Source organism: Excalfactoria chinensis, chromosome Z (assembly GCF_039878825.1).
Source record: "Excalfactoria chinensis isolate bCotChi1 chromosome Z, bCotChi1.hap2, whole genome shotgun sequence".
Lineage (NCBI taxonomy): Eukaryota > Metazoa > Chordata > Aves > Galliformes > Phasianidae > Excalfactoria > Excalfactoria chinensis.
Genome location: NC_092857.1, coordinates 1133220 through 1152016, shown reverse-complemented (window position 1 = coordinate 1152016; position 18797 = coordinate 1133220). Strand labels below are relative to the sequence as shown.

The following is an 18797-nucleotide window of genomic DNA, read 5'->3' as shown; positions in this document are numbered from 1 at the left end:
GCCTTTCATCCTGTTCCATTAACCCATTAACCCAGCTTCTACAATTCAGCCCAGAGCCTGGATCTGCTCAAACCATACTGAAGTACCTTTATATTCAGCTGGTGTATTTGCAAAAGGATGTATTTTGGCAAGGAATAAACCAATGCAAAGGTGTTTTACAGAGGATTCAAAGAGAGGACATGCTGGAGCCTACAAACAGAAAATACCCTTATCTGTGAAAGCCAAATCATTAGTTATTAACACTGGCTGATGTTTCCCCACAGTATCACACACACTGAACACATTCAAATACTGACTTGGTTTTAAAACTACTGTGAAAGTTATGAATCATAGAACTGTACAAGAACTGGAAAGAATTGAGTTATCCCATGTTATCGCCAAAACAACATTGGTCTTTACAGCCTGTAGTGAAAATCTTTGTTTATTGACTCCTGTTGTAAACGAGTCGAGCAACCCACCTTCCAGCAGGCCAGCTATCCCACAGCTGATACCTCTCAGTACTTGAAGTTATTTACTCTGGTTTTCAGTTTGCCTTCCTTGCCAGTTCCATCCCACCACCACTTTCTGATACGCAACCAACAGAGGATTTACATTTTCTAGTTGGACCACATTATCCCATTTATTCTCATTTTGGGTCAACATGCAACAAAACTTCGCATTTTCATTTCTTTTAAATTTTGCAGGTGCTTTTAAAGAAGCGTGTACTTTATCTATAGCCGCAATATGACCTGCCATGACCATCCCAATGTCTCTGCCTATTGAGACCCAAATTATAGCAACTTCTGAACAAGCACCAACATTCTGGACGGAGTTACAATCTTAATCCCCTTGTAACCAAAATTTAACAGGGATTCTCCCTATATTAAAACATTATTCTTAAACGTCAGGTTCATAATCTACTTCTTTATGAGAAGCTAAGGGACTAATGGATGTAGCACATTGAAATATATCAGTTCATGTGTCTGTGTCCAAACAGACAGGCAAAGATCCAGTGAATAACCTTACAGCTGTACTAACTTGCTGCATTAAAAACAAAACCAGCAAAACCTAATCCTTGTGCACATGGTTACTAATCATCTTCTGCTACAGAAAAACATGTGCAGTGTGCACAGCTGAGCTTTACATCGTGCAACCATTAGTTTTTAGGTATCAGTTTTGTACAGAGGAACGTCAGTGGTCTATGCGGGAGTCTTGCAGAATATTAACATCACACTTTTCATTGCACATTAAGTAAGATGTATTTCTTTGGAGAGAAAATTAAAGGTTGAACTTGAAAATGAACACTTAAGCAAGAAAGCTCTTGCTCTCCCTTTCTAATCGACTTGTTGATCTTGGTTCCTTTTCTGCCAATGTGCCTTGGCTCTGAGTGGTTCAGTGGGCATGGCAAGCATGGCTTGGGGTTGGACTCCATGATCTTGGAGGTCTTTTCCAATCTTAATGATTTCATAATTCTATGAATTCTCCCCAGGCTTCTTATGGCAAGACCAGGATCTCTGTATCAGCCAGCAGAATGCTACTCAGCAGTGCTGAGCTGCAGCGAAGACGTTTCATATTTCAAGCAGGATGTATATGACAGCATGCATCTTGCACAAATTATTTTCTAGTCAGCAGCCTTAATTCTCACAGTAAGTTTAACACATAGACAGAGTACATTCCTTCCACCAAACCCCATGAACTGAACAAGTGATTTGTGCTGCAGTCTGTGATGCCTGATAGATCATTGGTGCTATGCCTTTATTGAAGATCCAAAAGGCACTCAAACACCATAGGAATAAAAGTGCTTGGTATTGAGCGTTTAGAGTTTAATTGCTTTGTGTCACACTCTCTGAAACACACCACCTTCTGCCCTTGGATCCCAAAGAAGTAGGTTCTCTTTGCTCCAAGGGGATATCTTTCATTATTGGCTGGATCCTACTGACAGTAACACTAAATATTCAAGACATAACTACATGCACGCTTTACCAAAACCCATAGTCTGTAGGTTTGAAAACAAAATCCAAGAAGAACAAAAACAAACAAAAAAGACTTCCATAGGTCTTATTCTAGATGTGAATAGTAATTTCATAAAGCAAAAGCAACTGGTTCCAGAAGAATGAAATGTGAAAGTATTTCAAATTTCAAAATCATCCACATGAAAACAATGCCACACTTGAAACAAACTCTTCGGTTTACAAGACAAAAAACACAGAGGTTCTGATCATATGCTCTTTTGAACACCATGCAGAAGACAGGGACCAAAAGAACAGGAACTCAATTCTCTGCATCCTGAGCACTAAGATTCTTGTTTTCCTATTGACTGGCTTGAGAACTGTTTCTTAGCAGAATAAACATAAGCACAGTTAAGTTGTGCTTTGCAGTCCGTTGCTAACTGCTGCAGCACAAAGCACTGTGGCAGTGCTACAGGTTGCTGCCACTTCAAGTATTACACAAAGTTATAGCAACATCTGATCTTTTTATATCTGCAGTTCCATAAATCAGGAAAGAAAAATCTCCAATGCACATCCCTTTTGGGAATTCTTGCATTTACCTCTTTACTCAGTTATTATTAATGAAAGAAATGGAGCTCTCCGTGGTTCCAGGGCCCCAACTTCATGAAGCCACGGTGGGACTGATGGTTTGGATCATGGTTTCCAGCAGTTAAGACCAGAATCAATTTAAAGACAAATGCTGCAGCAGCCAAAAAGAATTTCTGTGGTTTCCTGAGCTCTTTACTAGCTTGTATAATCATAAGACGTATAAAATTGGGCTTACTAAAATTAATCTTAGAAATCAATGAATAAATGTGGGTGAAAGTAAAATAGTGTGTAAGGATATTTATATGAACATTACACAGGATAGATAGCAGCAGAAAGAAAACCAGGTTGAAGTAAAATACATCAAACTCTTCTCTTTTCATTCTTCAGCCAAGCGATGCAAAAAAGTCCTGCTGTAGTTTGAGCAGTCTTTCCAGTGAGTAAGAGCTCATTCTGCTTGTGTAACTTGATGTTCCCATTTGACAACTGTACATACACAGTTTCCCAGTTCCATTCATAATATTTTCTCCTTCTATAGTACCCCTTTGGACTTTAGGAGATGTGGAGTTACTCTTTAGGAAAGCAGGAGACTAAAGACTTCCATTACATTGAACTTTTAGAATACCAGCTCAGTCACTAACACCTGGAAACGAGGATTTAGATCATTTCAAAGGGAAATGGGAAAGGGGCACTGATGCATCAGTATGGTTTTGTATCCTTTTCCTACAGACAAAGTAAGGCACTGGCAAGCAATCCTTCGACCAATATATCCATTCACCAAGAAGGTAACTTTTTAAAAGCTTGACAAAACGTGCTTTTTTTCCTATCAATTAAGCAATCATTAGAATTGTAGTCATCAACTCTTATTTATACCACAGCTGATCTGGGTGACTGTGAGTACAGGAAGGGGGACCAGCTCTTTTTCTTGAGCATGGGGAAAGAAAAAAGCCTTCAAAATCACTAAGGCAAGCACTGCAGTGGTGGATCAGCATTCCAATTTGCCTTGAAGTGATCTCAGATCTTCAATCTAAGTTATTTTATCATTCATTCCATGATTCTGTGAAGTCTGTTCTCTGCTTTGGCATGAAACATGTCCAGTCAATCACAGAACCATGATAAAAGGTGAGAAAATGGATATTAAGAAATAGGGGAGAACCACTGGAAGAATTAATGCTATTCCACAACTGCCCTCAGCAGTGTCACAGTGATCCATTAGCATTTTATGCCCAATATTTTCATTTTCACACCTTATTCTGAAGAAGGGTGACAAAGAAGCTCACAGAGACACAAATCTAGCTCACAGCCACCCTCACCAACTGTAGAACTGGCAGCCTCTTGGCACTTGGCACTATGGCTGAAAGGATATCAGCCATCAGGATATATGTTGCCTCAGCAGGGAGGGAGTAGTAGAGACAAAAAGCCATGGAATACAAAAGAAGCAGTCAGATTCTGAAGTAAAACAGATTAAACGAACAGGACAGTAGAAAAAGGCAAAGGCAGGGTTGAGCAAATCAGTGCATGGTAAAAGGAACCAGATATTTTTGTAATTGAAACGGAAGTAGTAAAATAACATCCACATTACACTACAAATACATTGGCAGTGTTAGTGGTTGATGGCAAGCATAAACAGGACAAGGACATTTGATTTAAGTTCTCATTCCATGGCTGGATCCTCATTACCAGCATTAGGGAAATCTTCCACTTTACTTATCCAGCAAGGAATTTTTGAGACTGCATGTAAACCAACTGAAACGAATGAAGGACAATGAGGAAACAGACTAAGGCAGGGGTGGAATTGTCTGCTGTACCCTAAGCCCTCACCAAGCTCCATTTATGACATACAGAGCTATATAAAACTCTTGACATTTCAGAACATACGTATTATTAAGGTCTGATCATTGGCACTAAGACAAAACACCAATGACCTCCCAGTCAGGCTAGAAATTTATTTGAGGGCAGTTGCTTCTAGCTTTTTGCATTTCATTGATTTTACATAACCCCAAAAGAGAGTTTCTATGTCCCAGTCAAAAAATTAAATATAATCAGTGCAGACATCTGTATTATCCCAGTGTTAGAATCTGGGAACCAGAACATTATTATCCAAGGTCTTCTCCAGCACAGATGGTCAAGGCCCATCACAGAGAGTCAACATTTGGATGATATTATATGGACAACGTAGAGTAGATATTAATCTAGCAGGAAGACAGAAAAGAAATGCCAAGTAAGGAAGCAACTGTTTGGAAAATAAACCTCCAACTAAGACCCTCCCTCAGCTGCATCAAACTGGTTAAGCAAAGATTTTGAAGAGAAATAAAAAGAGCTTTTCTGTTTCTCTCTCCCTTCCATAGCCCCCCCAGTCCCTCACTCCACAGTCGCTGCACACTTACAATTACAAATTAAGATTTTTAGGTCTCAAGACTTATTTACCAAAGCAGCAACTCACCACTTCGTGAATGGATCGGTTGAAGCCATCATCCTCGGTGAGGATCAACAAAATGATGAGAGCCATGTAGACATGGTGTGAATTCCTTTCTTCAACGTGATACAGAATTTCAAGAATTGGCAGAACCTTTAGGGAAGGAGGAATGTGTGCATTAGTTGAGTCTTACAAACAGCTGACAATAAAAAGAGGAGACTCCAAATCTCCCAACAATCAACCCAACCTGAACAACAATCACAGTGATTTCTCCCTCTCGAAATAACCACTCCTAAACAGTGACGTACAGCATCCAGACACCTTCTGTCTTTCTTACTTGGTCTCCACAAGAAAGTCCATACAAAATTTTTTTTGTGGTGAGACACGGCATTTCCAACTTCTAATAAATTACATTTCCAGCCATAGTAGTTATCACAGGCTCTGAAAGCTTGAGTTCCCCTCTAGACTATGGGAAAATCAGCAAGATTTTCAGCAGTGCAAACAGGAAAACAGTTGTTTCTAACTTCTTCTAGCATAGCCTGGTCCGAAATAACTTTCCTCATCAAACACAGCCAGGCATACTGGAGCTGAGGTGACCTGAAATTCAGATCCCATTTTGGTGTGTGGAGATAATCCAGACAAGAACCAGTTTGGGTTGGGTTACGACTAGCAAAGGCCTGTTTTTCCCATTTGAGACAGTGTGCAGCCAACGAGAACTGACGTTCTGTTGAGAGTTCAGCCCAAGGTCTTGCAACATTTCCACCAGGATGAACAGCTTCAGCCAAAGTCTTGCAGTAATAATGAAAACAAATCGCAACTGCAAGCATACCTGAATGCTAGGCTAAAGCTAATCCAGATGCAAACACTGTCGTCTTACCAACTGGAAATTAGCTTTCCACTAGCTCAGTACGTGGCTTCCCCACACTGCAAAAATGCCCTGGAAAAAGGAACTGGAGACAACTCCCAATTCCAAGATAGTGAATGAGATGCAGAATGGTGTCCAAGAAGATTCTAGACACCTACAGACTTCGGTTGTTCAAAACAAGTCCAGTGAAGCGGGATAAATCATGTGAAACCTATTCTGGTGCAAGGCCAGAGTGCCGAGCGCTGCATAAGCCTCTGAAGTTACCAGAATGTTCTGTTCAGTCAACAAGTCCCAAAACAGTTGGAACGTATTAAACACACAACACAGTTTCTATCAAAACCTATAAGGCTTAGCTAAGTGATTCTGTGATTCTGTGAGGTGCTGCAAGTCACAAAACCTTCTGGCAGATGCTTTAGCCAGCGGCAAGGCAGTACTGCAACAAAAGTAGAGAAAAAAATATTTACGCATTGCAAACTTCCTTCCTTCACATATTCAAAGGATTCTTCCCAAACATTTCCTGAGAGTATACACTGTGTTTTCCTGGAGTACGTGTTTGGTGTGTAGCAAAACCATTTTTCTTTGGATAGAAGAGAATCACAGTATCATGACGGTTGGAGAAGATCTCCAAGGTCCCCCAAGTCCAACCCCAGCCCATCTCACCACGCCCACTGACCACGTCCCCATGTGCCACATCTCCACAGTTCTGGAGCACCTCCAGGGTCAGGGACCCCCACACCTCCCTGTGCAGCTGTGCCACTGCATCACTGCTTCTTTGGGAGAAGAAATTGTTCCTAACATCCAACCTGAACCTTCCCTTGTGCAACCTGAGACCATTATCTCTATTCGCATTGTTGTTACCCAGAAGAGGCCGATGCCCACCTCATCACAACCTCCCTGCAGGGTGCTACAGGGACCCTCCTCTTCTGCAGACTGAACAGTCCCACTCCCCTAAGCACTCCCCATAGAACGTTATTCCAGACCCTTCACAGCCATGTTGAGAAGGGATACAAACGTTGCTCCATCAGCCCACTGCTCAAGCTATTCCCAAATGAAATATTTTAATTTCATGGAGCTCTGCACTGCGTAAGCTCAACACCATTTCCAAGTCCAAGCGTTGTGGTAAGTTGCATACAGGACAAAACAATACACAAAAGTAACCAGTGAGACAACTTCTCATGTTCAAACTACTGGACCAAACTGAAAAAGGCAAATCAGAGAATCAAATTACCAACTACCCGCCATTTCCAAGTGAAAACCAAATAAATGCATACAGTTCATAAATTCCACCAGCACTTTTTCCTTTGTACACTGATGCGTTGAGGTGTACATTCCCTTAGGACAAGTGTTACTGTTCTGAAAACAAGAAGTATTCCACAAGCTCTCAGCCATATGGTCTGATTTCTGTGTAGAGCCAAGAGTTGGACCCAATGATCTTTATGGATTATCTTCCACCTCAGGACATTCTATGATTCTATAAGCCACCATTTAAGTAGAAAGGATTTAAAATAGTTAAAATGCAAGAAGAAATTAGAATTTTAGTTACACTATAATTTTTCTAGATTCGAAACCAAAATGCACTTCTACACTTTTATGGTATGGACATACATTAAATCACAAAGTTTATGTCACACACGTGCATTAAAACTTAATATCCATCTTCTTATGCACGGGCACATTGTAGTCAAGCATTGGGCAGATCCTGTTTAGACACACTTGGTGTGTGTCTATGCACACTAGCAATACACATTAGCAGTTGCAGTTAACAGAAAACTCCCACATCCCATTCTTCCACACAGATGAGGGCTACATCCAGGAATAGCCATGCAAATAAGTGTTTTGCTTCTTATTTGTTTGGTTCATTTTTTTTGATAAAAAAAATACAATGATGCAACTCCTTATTCCAAAGCTTTTGACCTTCCAGTCATACCCTCCAATGAATGATTTCTGAGTGAAACTGCAAAAAAGCATTCCACAACTACTACTTGTTCTGCAAGCCCTTTAATTGAGAATCATTTAACTATCATTACTGGATTACTACTAATGCTGTTTCATTAGGAGCATCTTTTAACCAGCCAGACACAGCCACCACTAACCCCTCTTAATCCCCTAAGCAAGGGGCAGGTAAAAACAGACACTGGAAGCTGTACGTGTTCCTGCCAACAAGAAAAGGCTCAACATTCTCCCTTCCACAAACCATGCTACTCTGCTTATGAAGAAATGAGCTAATTGCCCCCTATTTCATCAGTGCCACCATTTCCTGGAGAATCTTTGCAAGTACTTTTAACAGGGTAGGTGATTTCCAGACACAAACATCTCTATTAGCAATTATTTTATGGAATTATGTGCATTGATATGCTCTAAGTTATGGAGGACATACAAATGTTCTATTACATTCTACCAAACAGATTACAAGAGGAAAGAAGATACATTGCGCTACGGACAAGATAGCGAGAAAACAAAGGTGTTTCCATGTAAATGACAGAGGTAGATTTATATGCCAGGCAAGAAACAAGCTGAAACAACGTACTATACCAGTTAGAAACTACTGACTCAACTTACAAATTAAACCGATGTTTCAGAAATGCAAAGATATCTTAAAAATCCTTGGAAATGCCAGAGAACATCAGCTAGTGATGCTTCCTCAGTGCCAAGCCCAGAAAGAATTATACAAGGAAAAAGAAGAGAAAGACATCACTGTGAGGTATTGAAGGAAGTGACACAGCACAACCCCCCAAATCCCTCAAACTTAGATGAGAGTTCAGCTGAACACTGACCGGATCTCTCATATCACAGCCCTGTGCACTTCACCCCAGCCAGCCCACTGTTTTGTGCCTGATAACACCACGGTCCTCCAAGAAGTCATCCACCCTGGGCTCAAGGGGACCACTGCTTTGTCAGCAACTTTCACCTCTGAATTAGTTTGTTTTCCTCCCATCTTTCTAAGCTGTGGGATTCACCTTCCAGGCTTCGTCCTTACCGTGCCTCCCAGCAGGCTGAGTCCTTCCTGGACATCATTTTCCCTGTAAAGACACTGACACATCCACACAGTGCTCAGACAGCTTTCCGACTAACTCAGCACAGCTCACTTTCTGAGTTTCCCACAGCAAGCCCTCACAGTTCTGCTGGTTTGTGTGTGGGTGTGTGGGTTTGTTTTTTTTTAAGCAAAAAACTGTTTCTGTGCACTCTCTCCATCTTCCTGTGATTATTTCATGGAGCGTGGCAGTGCGGAGCCTTACCATAGCCATATACGGAAGCAGCCCCGCACTCCTGCCCCTTCATCTCATTTGCAAAATGAGGGTTGAAATTGTGAGACCATAGATTTGCTGTCCATTAACTCCTCGCTCCCATCCCTCTTTGTGCCTGGCTCAGCACGTGCTATAAAGCAGCTGAGACTGCTCTTCTTCGCTGCCTGCTGCAGCTCATCCCTACCTAGAAGCCCAATGAAAACAAGCAGATCACAAAAAGATGTCAGCAGTGTATTAGCAATGACAAGTAAAAGCACCAGGATGAATCAAGGGTTAAATAAATGAAGGACAGGATATCTTGAGACAGAGCAATCATCCTCATATTTTGGTAATAAAAACCATGGACATTGTTCACATGACAGTAATGCTTCCTAGCAGAGATGACAACACTGAGAAGTGTTTAAAATCGATGGATATTTCTGTGGTTTTCTCATTTTTGGAGATGGGAAGGAAACAAGGCTGATTAACATACGATGACATCCAACATGGCAGAGTGTCTGCGTCCCTGCATCCCAGCTGTTGTAACGCATGGAGCTCATCTTTTTTCTTGAAGCTTTAAAATATATCAAATATAAAACAGTGCTTACACCTAAACTTTGTTTCTCTAACAATAAACTGATAAGCTTAGCCACTGTGAAACCCATCCTACCACATACCAATAGCACAGGACACCAAATATTACGCCTTGTTCACAGGATTCATACAAAGTGACTGAGGTCACACCTAGACAACGTGCAGCAGACTACACAGGAGTTCAGTTTCAAATCATCAATTCAATATCAACCATCCCATCCTGAATTTACCAACAGCAGTCTCTAACAACACTGATTTTAGTGGCAGAACTTGGACTGAGCCCAAACCCATTCCATATCTGCCATCAAACAGGCACAGGATACAATTATCTGGCAGGACTACAAATACTGTAATGGAAAAGGTTCTCTATTCTGTTACCTATTCCCCCAGACAGCCATTATCTTATTAGAGGAATGCTTTTTAATAAGTAAGATTTGTTGAAGTGGTTTGTGACATTACTAAGTGCACCAGGAAGCATCAGCTAATTTATAACCTACAAGAACTGCACCAGGTGTCTGTTACATCAGCTGTGAAGCACAATCCTATTGAAGCAGCTAAGAAGTTGCACTTCCATAAAGTCTGCTAGGTATTCCTTGAGGAGTTTCAGCTTTAGGTTAATTGTGTGAGCCATCTGGCACGTCAAACATGTCCCAGTTCATTTTGCTAACTATTATCCACATATACACATGATAAACTCGTGCAATTTTTGTCCTGAACATCTGAAAAATAAGTCAACACAGCATGATCTGCCAGTGGTGTGAGCAGGCTGCCCAGAGAGGAGTGCAGTCCCCATCCTTGCGGGTAGTATGATGTGGTATAGAACTGGCAATAAGGGACTTGGTTGGTGATGGGACCTCAGGGTGCGCAGAACAGTACTTACAAGGTTCTCTATGTCTGTCCGTGCCAACACGTATGTTCGTACGTTGCCATTCTGGTGTAGGAGCATGTACAGCAGAAGGGTCGCTTGATCAGACTTCTGCTGCTCACACAAAGCCGTGTACAAGCTGTTAAAATTAATCTGGAAAACGTGGGGATGTGATGACGAGAAAGCGCTGCTGTCTGAAACAGGAAAATACAAAATAACCCTTAGCAAATATATCTGCCATCCAGATAGCTTTTAATTTTTTAAACCTCTGGATGGAATACTGTATGCAGGCGCCATAAAAAGGAGGTAACCAAAAGCATCCATGAGTCTTATGACCTTACAGGGTGCTGATGAAGCCTCCTTCCATACAGCCCGATAACCCAGACTAGCAGCACTCTATGCATGCTCACAATATGATTTATGGCAGAGATGAAAGTGAGAACAGAACAGATTTCTGCTCAGAGAACCTTTTCTCCTGAAGCTTTACCAGCTTCAACAAAAACTTCCAACACACGTCTCTAAATTCTAGGAATTTCCAGAGGAAATGGAAGAAGCAAGCACGACAGTCAGTGCACAGCATGCAGAGTACCCAGTTCTCATCCCTGCTCAGCCTCCCCACATCAGAATTCTGCGGATACCCTGGGAACAACAGCAATTGAAATACTCAAGTATCCTACAAGTCTGGACTTAAAAACTGCCCTGCTTCTATAAACAAGATGTCCAAACTTGAAGAGTTTAGCTAAAATTCCTCAGTTCCCACAATAACAGACTACAGATTTCTGAATTGCTCATTGCTTATTAAAAATGCATTAACTTAGGAAAGCTGTGCTATAGGAAACAGTGTGACAACAACTCTACTCCTGCACAGTCACTGGTGGACAGATAAGGTTTTTAGGATGCCTCTCTGTACCTTCAGATCACCAACATTACACCCACTGCAGTGTGACTGTCCCACCACCCCTTGCTTTCCAGTGCATACACTTGGCAAGGTTTACTACAACATTCTCAACACTGCTAAAAGCCAGTTTTCACATTAAAATTGCATCCTATGAATCATTATGACCATAACTATAGACTTTTTTATGCCATTCTCCTTTTTCCAGTCCCACTCAGTGTTCTCAAGAACCAAATTTAAGCTCAATTATATGAATACTGTTAGTGGAAACAAGTTTAATGGAAACAATGTCATTCTATAAACATTCACATCTAAAGAAAAAAGGGGTTTTCATGCTACTTTCAACAAAGAATGACACAATTAGCAATGCAATAGCTCATCATAGCTCTAAGGGACATGATGCCAGCTAACCAGGATTTCTCCAAGCACTATAAATCTTCAGAGAACTCCTGCAGTCTCTTGGATAACCAGTTTACTTGGAAGACAGCTTTATTTATGTCTACTAAAATTATGAAGCTTTCTTGAATTCATCAAGTCTGAAGGAAAAAGTACCCTCCTTCCTCTGTCCCTTCCATGAGTTTCAGCACCATGGAGCCCATTGCTCATCACAGTTCCCAGAGGAAGGCATCCTATTACATGGGCTTGCTGGAGAGAAAACAGGTTTTGGAAAGAGTCTCCAAAAAGTTGCAGCAACTTAAAAGCTTCGTTTTCAACAGTTCATGCTTAGGAGTAAGAACAAATCACAGAATCAATGAATCACAGAACGGCTTGAGTTGGAAGGGACCCTTACAGGCCATCAGGTCCCCCTCCCTGCAGTGCACAGGGACACCCACAGCTCCAGCAGGTGCTCAGAGCCCTTTCCACTGTTTCCAGGAATGGGGCATCACTGTCCCTCCAGGCAACCGGCACCTCCCTGCCCTTCTTGTAAAGAATTCCTTCCTTATTTCCAGTCTAACTCTTCCCCTTTTTTAATCTGCAATCATTTCACCTTGTCCAGTCAGACACAAACCTTGTGTGTTCTTGAATGACATAATTGCCTGCCTGTAGGGGTTCGGGGTGTCTGGAGCGTCGGTCAGGTTGGCCAGGACCAGCAGCAGCAGCAGGCTCTGGTTAGCCAGTGGGGAGCACTGCTCCAGTTGTGGTGTTGCCTTACTCCCCACTCCGCCCAAGGTGAAGACTGCCCACAGGCCAGCTGCAGAGAAAAAGCACAAAGGAGAATCCAGTTAGACAACAGAATGCATGCTCTTATTTTAATGAAGAATGTCCCTTTGGAGAGAAGGGAATTTTCTAACACACGGGGACGTGGAAAAGGAGAAAAGCAATTCGCCTCTGCACAGTATGAAGACATGATTTCTAAAAATGACATTTTCAGGAGAAACGAGAAAATTAAGCCACAGGGAGATAAGAAAAAAGAACACAGAAAGGAAACAAAAGGCAAACATGAAACACAGAGCAGATACTAGCTGAAGGATTCGTGTAGCATCCCTTGTGATGCTAATGTATTGAGAGACAATAAGGAGCTTGCACATGGCTGCTTGAATAAACAGACGAGCTCCGTGCTGCAGTGTTTTTATTCTGTATTTGAATTTTGATAACCTTGGTGTATTTTAGGCAAAGCAAAGTAACAAATGCCAATACTGCTTCAACATCCACGGTCCAGTCAAGAATATCACTGCTGCTCATTAGTTGTGGGTAGATAACATAACAGCAAATAATAAACTTCTTGGGGTCAGAAACCATCTTCAACAGCAACCTGAACTGATCATCCCACAGCAGCTCTGTTATTTGCTTCCTAGTGCATATTAGAATGTTCTCCTCTTTCTATAGACAAGCATTCTCGTCTCTCAATGCCTGCTGAGTGCTGAGTGGCTTTGAGTGTACCCTGCAAATTTTAGGCAGATTCTGATCATTACATCAAACAGACAGAGCTTTAGTAGGCCAAAGTCTTTAATTATACAGCAGGGTAAGAAGAAGCTCAACTTCAAAATTCTTATTTTATAATTCATGTCCGAAGTCAAAGTTAAAAATAACACAGTTTCTTAAGGAAAGAAATAAAGATTAAGGAGGTTTAGTTTTCTAATTTAGTTCAGTACTCTAATCTGACAGATTTGAGTTGCATAGGACCCAAACATGCAAGCTATCAGAATGCAAAACCTTCACATGGTGTTGTCAATTAATGGATTCTGACATATTCCCAGCCCTACAAAGTTTTGGAAGTCAAACCAGATTTTTCTTCAAACATAATCATACGGTCAGGTTTTGTAATAAACCAACACTCCCTTCATCAGCACTGTGGCAAAGCAATTAGTGCCACATCAAAGACAAAGGAACTGATGACATCCAGCGCTGAGTAGCTTGAAGGTCTTCTTGCAATAAAAAAGAGTTATGATTAGAACCTGCATAGCAAAAATTTCATGTTACTTTAATAATTTATCACTATGTTTGTGATCCACTGCTCTCAAGTCAGAATAAAGTCACTGACCATCAAGCTAGCTTTCCAAGTCATAGGGTTATAGAACCATTAAGGTTGGTAAAGATCTTTAAGCTCCCCAGGTCCAATGCCAACCCACCCCACCATGCCCAATGACCACATGCCACTTCTCCATGGTTATGGAGCACCAGGGGGATGGGGACTCCACCTCTGACATTACTATACCTTTCTTCAACATTTAGGTATATAGAGAGATGGTCCAAGTACTGATCAGTAGCTTGAGTCTCCCATCACAGAGAATGAGCTGATTGTGTCCATATGGAATTTGCACATTGATACACAACCCGAGTGACCTCTTGGAGTTCTGCCTCTTGCTGGCAAGGGCATTCCTCCAGAAAAATCAGTCTCATGCTGCTGTGTTCATAGCATTCATTTCAGCTCCAAAATGCAAAGTCAAACTGGGTGCTTTGTGTTGGTTGGTGCCCCCAGTGATACTAAGGAAATTAATGCTTTTGTTCATGACCACTGCATTCTGTGCTAAATGAAGTGTTGGGAAGAGATATGTCACAGCCAATGTTTTTCATTTCATTCTATATGTTCTCATTGGCCAAGATAAGCCACAATTCTCAGCATTAAACAACTGGACTGTGAAAAGGATGACAGGGTGCAGACCAACCACCACAGCATGACGATCCAACCTGCTTCTGGAGCTCTGCAAGCACTAAAACAAACTCCACGCTACCAAAACTAGCCCCTCTCGTGTCAGTTACAGCCTTGATGAAGTTAACAGTCTTAAAACACTCTTCAACAGTTCTGCAGTTAGGGCACTTCTCATCGACACAATGTCCTGTTAGCTGCAAAATATCCATTTTTAATTGCCATTCTCTAATACAACTTCGTTTGCTCATTTCCACGGGGAATCACACCATCAAATTATTATTTTTTAATCAATTAAAGCAATATAAACATTCTGCCAGTTATCTCTGGGGAAAAAACAAAAAACAATGGAACTTGGAGAGGAAACATGTTGTTTCTTGCTTTGAAACTAGAATGAGCAGATCCATTTTCCCTTCTGTTCCACACAACTGCGCACCATGTTTTCCCTACCCATACTATTCTGCATAAGACACAGCAAGTGCAGCAAACACTATTTCAGATGCCATCAAGTTTTCACTAAATTACTTGCTATAGCAACAAGATTGGAATGCTGACCCCTTCCAAGTTTCTTCCAAAATCCTACAATCATCTCCTACCTTCAAAACTGTCTAATATCATTTCACATCGTTCAGCCATAGACATTTCCATCTGTTTCAAACTAAAATAAACAGAAACCTCACTTTAAGAGCAAAGCACATTTCTTTGCAATAGAGAATCTGAAGTCTGCTCTAGGATGGAGAGAAACACTGTTGAGAGCCATGAAAACAACCCCAGAGTTGAAATTGAATTTGACAGCCTGCGGAATAACATTAATGGCAAAATGAAGCAATGACACATTCATCTAAAGGGAACTGTCTTTCACCAGACCATTATTTAATGTAGGCAGGATGAGGCAGAAATCTCAGCCTAACACTCCGGTCTCTGGTAGGCAAAAGCAAAGAGAAACGGGTGAAGTTCATAGCTGTACCTACTCAAATAAGTCCAGTCATACTTTGAGGAGACTAAAATCTTAGCAGCTTGCTTTTAAAGACTGAGATTTTATTTTTTACAATAAGAGCTGCAAAACGCAATCACAGTCATTAAACGCTTTACGATCCCGCAAATGAATTTTATTGCACTTGGACCTATTTGGTTGAGTGCCACCATTTCACCCACAAAGACCTCTCCATGAGCAGCCCTACAAAAAAAAATTGGGTAGACAAGGCTACAGAAAATGGTAAAAAATGAAGACCAGACAGAAAACCCAACCACAAAAAGCACCGCGTGGAACAGAACTGGATGCCCCATCCCTGGAGGTGCTCAAGGCCAGGCTGGGGTTGGACGGGACTCTGGGCAACCTGCTCTGGTGGGAGGTTGGAACCGGGGACTTCCAACCCAAGCCATTCTGTGGTTCTCACTAACCCCGTGTTTTAAGGAATCTGCAAATTAAGCTCGCTCCACGCTTTGCTTCTCCATTTATGGAACTGTCAGCATACAGAAAATTAATTGTTCAACATTACAACAAAGGACAGCACTAAATTACACAGAACTAAAGCACAAGTGGTTTTCTCTACTCCTGTTTGATAGCATCATGTGCTTCTTTCACCACAACCAGCAAATCAAGTACCATCCAAAACCATTACCGTTAAGACTTAACTCCTATTATGACCAAGCAGCAGCTCTGGGAACTAGAGAAGCTTTTTTTTTTCCTTCTTAATGTTTATGATGTGTCACATTTCTCAAGTCAATCCAATGCTTCTCACACTGTGGTGAGATGAACACTTTCTGGTGGCCCATGGAGAGCTGGCAGCTCACACTGTGCTGGCTCTCCTCCTGGTTTCCAGCTGCTCCATTGTGCTAGAAGAAAACTAAAAATACATCAATACTTTTCCTCCGATTACTTTTCCATGTAAGCCATCTCTCAAGTTGCCACGGGGATGTTATGTAATAACGAATGGGAGAGGAAAAAGCGATCCATGGAATCAGATGGGAGAGGCTGGAGCAGTGAGGCAACTGCTGCTTGAAGATGGAATTCATATTATACCCCAAGTCAAAGTCGTTCTGTGTTTTAGTATCACACCTTCAAACAGATTGGTCTTTCTGAGCTTAAAACTGCTAACTGTGAGGAGCAGCAGGTATCCTGAATGACCACCAGAATCACAACTACACTGCTTTTACAGAAGTCCCATTACAAGTTTTTGGACTCAGAACAGTAAGGAAGTACAAAGTTGAAATAAAAGAAATAAGGAATCATTTTTATATGGTTAATGAGCTTGCAGATGAAGTATTGCATTCCTAAGCAAGATTAAGCTCACAAGGAATAGAGACTCTGGCATGTACACAACCAACAAGCCCAGACTGAAGAAGCCTACCTAATTACACTGCACTTCAAGGGGATGCTATAAGTTATTCTCCTCCCATCACATCACCATAACAGAATCAATACGACTGGCTTCTGAGGAGACAAGTCTTTCTTATCCTCAACTGCCAAGAAAAGCAGGAGGTGGTGATTTCTGAAACAGAAATTCTGCTGCTACCCTACACCTGACCACCACCCCTCCAACAACACAGCCCACCTCTATGTGCATGGTGGGGGTTCAGGATGCATCCCAGTGACACTTGCACAGAGCCCCGACTTGCTCAGTCTCCCAATAAACTTCCTCTGAAAGCTGCATGGTTACCCAGAAGCACAAACGTGTCCATGGAGTCTGAAGCTGTGATGTCATTAGCACATTCTGGAAGCCGGTTTGTCAGGAAATGAATCACGGAAGCAAGAGAAATGAGTAGATGGGTTGGGTAACTGTGTTCATTCCCCACCAATGCTCAAGTGTTCCCTCAATACATTCTGTTATTCTATCCAGCCTAATTTTAAGGGACAAGTAATGGAGCTCGAACCACATCCTTTGGGAAGAGTGTTCCATAATCTAATAAGCCTCAGTGTTAAATGTTTTCCCCCAGTGCTCCTCCTAATCACTCCTTGGTTCAGCCTCACCTCTTTATTACTACAAGTGGATGCTTCTAACCATAAAACATTTATTTCCCAGTTCAGTGTTTTCTGCCTTAAACAAAAGGGGCAGTCATCTGCCTCTTTTCTTGCCTAGCTAAACCATACACAAAGGTTTTTCTTCCACTTCTTTCAGTTTTTCCTACTTTGCTTTCTGTGATTATCCCCACCTCCAGCCCCTCTGCACGACCTCTCCAACGTCACCGCGTTGAAAAAAGGTCACACAGCTCAACTGCACACATTTAAAACAATAAACATATTCTTCATTCACTGCAAACAAACAAACGTTTATTTCATTTTAAAATACATATCCTCTTCCTTATCACTAGATCTGAGGAGTTCTCTTACTGTGACACCTGAAGCAATACAGGCTCTTCTCATAGCAGGAGCCCAATTTGCCATCAGATTGTTACACTCCAGGTGCTGAAGTGCAAAGACTTCCCCTGGAGCCTGGAGCTCAGTCACAGAGCTGCACTCCTGCCCAAGCTTCTGACACCAAAGCAGCATCAGGAATGTGTGCAGACACAGAAAACGTGGTTTCACCTGGAAAGCAGAAGAAGCATTTATGAACTACGTCAACACCTTCACATTGCCTCAAACAATGCAATTAACGTTTTCAGATGTCCACCTTTCCTACCTGCACACAGATAATAAAGAAGGGAACGGCTTTGCTGGCTAGAAATGACATTTTTGGTACCTGTAACACAAACTGGAAAATGAGATGAGAATGAACTGATGCCAATTGATGGCTGACAGTTGGCCTAAATGATCTCAGTGGTCTCTTTCAATCTCAGTGATTCTATCATTCAGGTGACCTACCCAAACTAGGAGACACCTTGAGGCAACAGCAAATAAATCACACACCACGTTTCTGAGTGCAAAGGCTGAAAATCTGCTAAATAAAGTTGGAAATCAATGCAATAAATCACTGATTCCCTTCAAGCAGTGCACTCAAAAACTCCAAACTCTACAAAAAGTGAACAAGGGAGGAAATCTTCATGTCTTTTCATTAACTTTGCTGACCTAGGAACCACAGGTCTGATTTCTTTTGACTCCTAGATGTATTACAGCAAGAGCAGAGTGAAAAACTCTCAGAACACAGAGGCAGATGTTAGAGTCCCACTCACTGCTCAGCTCATGGACAGGAGCAACTGCACCAGCAACTCCAGACCCAGGTAACACTTCTGCAACGGACTGGTATTTCTGCTGCCAATTTGAAAACTGTCCTGCATTCCTGAAGCTGCACTGTGACTGCAAAAGAAAAAAAGATTAAGGCCTATAGGAGAACACAATACCACGCTATTATAATGTATCTGAAAGATGGGAAACCGAGTGCAAACTAGAAAAGGGTGTG

The 18797-nt window shown here is 41.7% G+C and overlaps 1 protein-coding gene across 4 annotated transcripts in view; it reads right to left on the bottom strand.

Moving 5' to 3' along the window:
* Window positions 1-18797, bottom strand: part of DYM (dymeclin) — a 134121-nt gene that overhangs the window by 68133 nt on the left and 47191 nt on the right. For all 4 annotated transcript variants that reach the window (XM_072359971.1, XM_072359973.1, XM_072359970.1 and 1 more), the window contains 3 exons: window positions 12382-12564; window positions 10493-10671; window positions 4957-5082 (listed from right to left, as the gene is read on the bottom strand). In XM_072359971.1, coding sequence (XP_072216072.1) covers window positions 4957-5082; window positions 10493-10671; window positions 12382-12564 — 488 coding nt within the window. The remainder of the gene's footprint in view (window positions 1-4956; window positions 5083-10492; window positions 10672-12381; window positions 12565-18797) is intronic.